Consider the following 6,211-nt stretch of genomic DNA (forward strand, 5'->3'; position numbering starts at 1 on the left):
AATTACTTTTTTTCCAGAGGTAGATAGGTTTAAATAGTTGGTGCAAATGACTCCCAAAAAATGTGATGTGCCCATATATGGAGACGATGATGTGATATCATTACCATATTTAGGTATATCACTACCATATTTGTTTTTTAATTTAGTTTGATAGTGTAGACAGAGCTTAAGATATCACTAGGTTGAAACAAGGGTCACTTTGGGGGAATCCCCTTTTTTGCCAATGTAGAGTAGTGAGTGCATAATTTCTGTACTCCATGGTGTGTACTAAAACCTATTTCCTCATGAGCTATTAATAGTATTACACCTCCTACTGGTGAGAATGCATACCATGTGTGAAATACTAGTACAGCCACTGCTACAGTTACATTAAATAAAGAAAAATAAAACAGAAATTAAAGCATATTAGCTAATGTTTAACTCACATTGGCTGGTTGGTATTTGTGGCACATGTGATAAAGGCGGTGAATTACAAGTCAATGTTTCTGCATCTTTTATTGCAGATGATTGAAAGTCACCAAATTTACAATTATAATTTTGGTTGATGTTTAAGGGAGGAAGTTGCTCAACAGTTAGAGAAATCTATGGAGAAACACATTTAAGCTATTGGAGTTGCATACATATTCAAACTTGTTATTAAATAATTGTATAATTCCCTTTGTGAACAAGCATCACAAGCCAGATGTACACTGGATCTCCAGCCAGTTTTGAGTCCAGAATTATTATGGCCGAGGAGTGGCTTGAATCCTAATATAGATGTGCCGATAATATAGATATAGTTGGTACTAGTACCCCTGCCTTAGTAGTGCTTAAATTATCCAGATAATGGCAACATTAGTTATTTAAAAAAATATTACAAGCCTAGAAAACAAATTTAATAAATTGTTTTCACAACTCACGCTGATATTTTCAAAATTTTTAGGAATAAAAGGTGGTTCAACATTTGTAATCTCAATGCATTGTGCACTGTTTCTTGGCAACCAGGGAGACTGTTGGCATTCTTTAAATCTGGTACATCTAAAATAAAAAAAGACAAATGTAAGTGCTATCTGCACTAAAGAACATTTAAATTTTTTATTTGTATTAGGGTTTGTTTTAAACTGTTTGTATTTAAAAAAAAATATTGAAGAAATAATTAAGCCTGAAATAATTTAGTCTTTAGACAGTAAACTAATTTCTAACATTTATTTTCATAGTTTATTATTTTGCAAAAATATCTGAAAAAGTTAAAAAACAAAAAAATCTCCTAATAATTTGTCAAATGCATCAGGAAAAGACAAAATAATAATTTGGGATTGAAAAAAAAGAAAAAGAACTCTTACTTTTTGTGTAGTGTACACCATCCACAATAAGGATCTGCATCTAGTTGACCTGGTCTGATACACTCATCACATGTGATAAACTGACTGCAGTTTGCAACTTGTAGTTTGACCAACTAATTTGATAATTGTATTAAAAAAAAAAACATTAAGACAGAATATACAAATTAAAAACCTATCACAAATTTACCATTAACATTTTCTTAGGATACAATTGAATGGTATTTGTAAAAGTTAGTAAGAAATATTTATAAAACTAATTTGAAATCAGAGGCGGATTGCTATAAGATAATAAGAATAATAAGGAGAAGGGCTATTGTCGGTTTATCCAGGTAAGCTAGGCACGAAATAGATTTATAAAGCGCACATATCTACAAAGTGCTCAAGGCGGTCTATAAACGCTTAGACGGCTATAATTCGTGACGTTGCAAGCAGTCTTTATTATAGACATTGCTATACTGCAGTCTAACCTCTAAGCGGTCTTTAAAATTAAAGCCTACTCGAAGGAATCTTTACAGCCTTAAAACCTTTCTTTTTGTTGCTTTTACATATTATTTATCATTAAAGACAACAAATTGAACGAGTTTTAAATGTTAAATCAAATAATAACGGTAATTTTGTTATTATATAGGCCTAGAATAGATTTTCTCATGTAGAAATGTACTTACTGTTGTGATTACGATTTGAACAAGCGTGACGAACATTACCTTATTTGGTGTTCTACACGTAAAGTACACCTTCAATTTGTTACTTTACGCGGCCTTAGCTAAGACTGTTTTATAGCAATGGTCTAACAGGGGTGGCTTTAGTAAGACCGTCTATCTGATAAAGCCGGCTTTAATTGGGGAGTTAAGACCATCAGTTAAGACTGAAGGGATTTACATTAAATTACAAAAACCTAGTCCTTATTTGTGTGAACAATTTCATCTGGTTTCTATGTGGAATAAATTAAAGTTCGTAGATAGTAGTAAACCAGTGTAGCTGTTAGCTGGATGAATCTATCTTCAAACTTTACTTATAGTCCTTCTTATAGGGTTAAAGACATCAGACAAGTATTAAAATAAAAAAATGGAGATGGACCGTGTACATCTCGCCAGAACCAACAACAATGAATGGACTCCAAAAAGGCACACAAGGTCAAGAAAAAACAAAAACAAGATGGAGGGTTAATATGCAGCATTTGCTTGCATCCTGAATGAGTACTGCACATGACAGGAACAAAATAGCTGGGAGAGGCATTTGCCCTGCAGTGGGCAGACAATGGCTGAAATGATGATTTCTGTTCTTGTAACAAAGGAAATATATTATAAGAATAAACTAACCTTTTTTGCTGTGAGTGCTATTATATAATCAGATGTTTCATTTATAAATGTGTCTGACCTGACCTCTTGACCTGTATCTATGGTGACAGTCTCATACACTCCAGATGAGGTTTTGTTGGTTAACTCAACCTTAAAAACATTAACAATTTAATCAATTTAAGACATAGTTCATTCAAACATATTTCTACATTTAAGCATGGTTAAAACTAGTCAAAATTAGTGACAGAATGCTAGTTTAGTAGAACAACCTGTGAATAAATGCTGCTGACAAATATGCATGTCTTTGTACCTTATCTTAGGTCTTAATATCACCAGTCTTTCAGGTTCTTTTAAATTGATAATTCATAGTATTTTTATATAAACCATTGTCATGTACAGTACTAATTTCATACTAACCTTAATAAGTTGTCCATTATCTGTGCCTATAAATGCTATTGTATGGTTCTCTTCAATTGCTGTAGTAACTGATGTTAGTATTTGATCATTAACTGTTAGCAATGCCTCTGATACTGCTGCTTCTGTGTAGGTACCTTGTGAAAAACGTCTGTATAGTTGCCTACCATCATTTGGTGGACACATCAATGACTGAACATCAGCAGCAGTAAAACTGAAAGACTTCATTATCAAAACCAAATTATAGTATACAGGTATTAATAACTTGAACTTGTACAATTTCAGAATTATAATAAATCCACTTTTTATTAAAAACAAATCAGAATGAGTGGTTAGACTGATTTCCTAGCATTGCCATACAATTTTAGTAAATGCATGCATGTAAATCTACATGTTTGAAATGAGATTGAACAAGTATTGGTCAAACAAGCATAAGCCACATCAAATACTGTTTGAAATAAGTTTGAAAATAAATATACAGTAAATATCATACTTGTGAACAATCTGCATCATCAGCATAGTCTAGAGTATAAACATTACTATCAACGTTTAGACATCCATTGAGTGCTTTGAAGAATGCATTTTCAGTATCATTCCACTTGTAAATACACAATGCAGATTGTCCAGTTGCAACTCCACTTCCATCACCTTTAGCAAACACTCCATACAATACATTATCTCCAGCTTGTAGGCCTAGTGAGATAGCTAACTCAGATCCTACAGGGCCGATAGACATGGCTTGTACCAAGTTGTAATCAACATTATTATATACACAGCTGAGGTATATCTCAGATAATGTATGAAGTGAGTTTTTTTGACAAACACGACTCAGTCGTGAAGTTTTGTTGTTATTCTCACCGGGTCTAAATGCAGCAAAGTAAGTATATCCTTCATAATCAAATGCTGTTTTAAAACGTATAGGTTTATTGTAAGATGGTGTCACTGTGATAGCATTGAAATCAGGGTTTGGAAGTTGAAATATTTTCTCAGTATCAACACGTCTTCTGGCATTAACATACTTGTAAGAGTACTCTACTGGATCCAATGATGTATGTCCAGATGACACATATAAAACATTTCTTTTGATAACATCATCTTTATCATTTGTACCATCATCCAACACACCAGGTGCAATGATTCCAACTGCTGACAGTTCACTCACTATTCCATCTTCAACATTACTTCCATCTAAAGTTAAATCCAAAACAGATCTTCCTTCACATCTTCCATTGTTTCCTCCTCCACACGTGATCAATCTATCATGATCATAATCAATTTCTAATATTTTATTAACGTTAGCACAATCATCTGCTGAACATGTTGAAATATTAGCAATGATGTTAAAATCCTCTGACAGTCTGTACAGTGAGTTGTAAGCTCCTATGTAGATATCTCCTGTTGTACTATGGATTTTGACATGGTACAGATCTTCATTTTCATGAGGTTTAAATTCGAGTAACATATCATTGTCAGATGCTTGTATGCTTATCAGAAATGTTGAAGAATATAGCAGAAATACAGAAATGTTTAACAATGTTGGCAAACTCATATTTAAAGATGAGAGAACGTCATTACCTTATGAAAGAAAATAAAAAAAACACTACTTTAAAATAAGAAATACAATGAATCATTAATGATTAATTTTTATATGCCTTTACTGAATAGCAATCTACTATCTATAATCATTAATTAAAAAGCTAAAACTGGATTGTACTAAGATTGATTTTCTGATATGACCAACAAGCATGGAAAAATATCCCACTCAGATAATATTGCTCCTTTCAGGATTACATGCTGCACAGGATAGTTTAGTACAGTACCGGTATGTATAGTATCAGAGTATCAGTTTTGTCTAATACCTATTTTATGTCTGCATACAAAATTTGTATAACTTGTAACCAGTGTTTAATCTTCTGATTTATTGCACATTTTCACACACGCATATGCTGAGAAATATCGGGAGAAAAGCGTAGTTGCACGCTATTTGATTACTATGATTGGTCAGTTTAATACCAGGGCAATACACGCGCGCACAGAACAAAAACAGGCCTCTCTCTGTGTTTTTCTCCCGAGATCCTGTTCATACTATGCAAACCTGGTTACAACTTCTTACATTATAAAGTTGTTACATTAAATTTTGCAATATGAAAAGGATATAACTCTATGTTTTGAACAGTCAAACAATTTGAAGATTTATTTTGGGTTCTCCACTTAAAACTGGTTTATTTTTATATAATTAGTAGAGAGGCCAAATACACAAAAGTCCTCTATAAAAAGTTTGGGAGGCATTTTTTGTTAATAGCAGGCAACCATGTTGAATGTATCCTTTGTGGGGTGACAAAAACGATAGGGGTGGATGCCATCTTCAGTTTTGGGTTTTAAGGTTAGTTTATGTGGTCAAGAGGTCAAACAAGGTCAAAATATAGGATTTTTTTTTATTCATGGAAAATCATCTACATCATCAGATCTATCCAAAAAGGTATATCTGAAGATCAACTGATGCTTCATATTATAGTAATTATGAGATAAACATTTAATTTTACACATAAAAACATAGGAAATTAAATATAAAAGTGTCATTTTCTCAAAATGTTGTTTTCACATATTTCTGTAAAGTACACACAGTTTTTTAATAGGCTTTTCCCAGTCTGTTGTAAATTTGTCTTTTTCATGTTGTCCACCAGTCATCGTTTTGATTTTTGTCGGAAAAAATAGGTCAAGTGTTATATGTATGAAACGCCATATGTGCCAAAAGATTGGTCTTTTACTATAATATTAATATTACCTATAATAATGTAATACAGTAATATTTAGAAATTTGTTTTTAGAAAAATTATTAATATTACCTATAATAATGTAATAATATTTAGAAATTTGTTTTTAGAAAAATTTAGAAAACAGAGACCCCCCTATATGATATAATGTCGAGATGTTTTTGTTTGGGTCAGAGACCCCCTATAATGTAATTATTTAAACATTTTTTTCATTATTTCAATGATACAAGTTTTTATTGAAGTTTGTTGTTTCAAGAAATCTCGAAAGAAAAACCTGGGTATCGAGTCTTTGTTTTCAAAAACTCAAACTATTGGACTTTATCAAGGTTGGAAGGAGTGGTAAATGGGGACTTCTTCTTGAGGCCTTCGCATCTATGCTATCATGGCTGACGCTGATAACAAA

The 6,211-nt window shown here is 32.3% G+C and overlaps 2 protein-coding genes across 2 annotated transcripts in view; both read right to left on the bottom strand.

The window, feature by feature from the left end:
* LOC140058180 (plexin-B-like) overlaps nt 1-3,262 on the bottom strand; it is a 40,898-nt gene extending 37,636 nt beyond the window's left edge. The window contains exons 1-5 of the mRNA XM_072103742.1: nt 3,038-3,262; nt 2,642-2,770; nt 1,323-1,435; nt 900-1,017; nt 426-582 (exon numbers count right to left, since the gene is read on the bottom strand). Coding sequence (XP_071959843.1) covers nt 426-582; nt 900-1,017; nt 1,323-1,435; nt 2,642-2,770; nt 3,038-3,262 — 742 coding nt within the window. The remainder of the gene's footprint in view (nt 1-425; nt 583-899; nt 1,018-1,322; nt 1,436-2,641; nt 2,771-3,037) is intronic.
* Nucleotides 3,263-3,521: 259 nt separating this feature from the next.
* Nucleotides 3,522-4,583, bottom strand: LOC140058181 (plexin-A4-like). Its single transcript, XM_072103743.1, has one exon. It carries the CDS (start codon nt 4,581-4,583, stop codon nt 3,522-3,524), a length of 1,062 nt encoding a protein of 353 aa, XP_071959844.1.
* Nucleotides 4,584-6,211: the final 1,628 nt, after the last annotated feature.

This window comes from Antedon mediterranea, chromosome 9, assembly GCF_964355755.1.
Source record: "Antedon mediterranea chromosome 9, ecAntMedi1.1, whole genome shotgun sequence".
Taxonomy (NCBI): Eukaryota; Metazoa; Echinodermata; class Crinoidea; order Comatulida; family Antedonidae; genus Antedon; species Antedon mediterranea.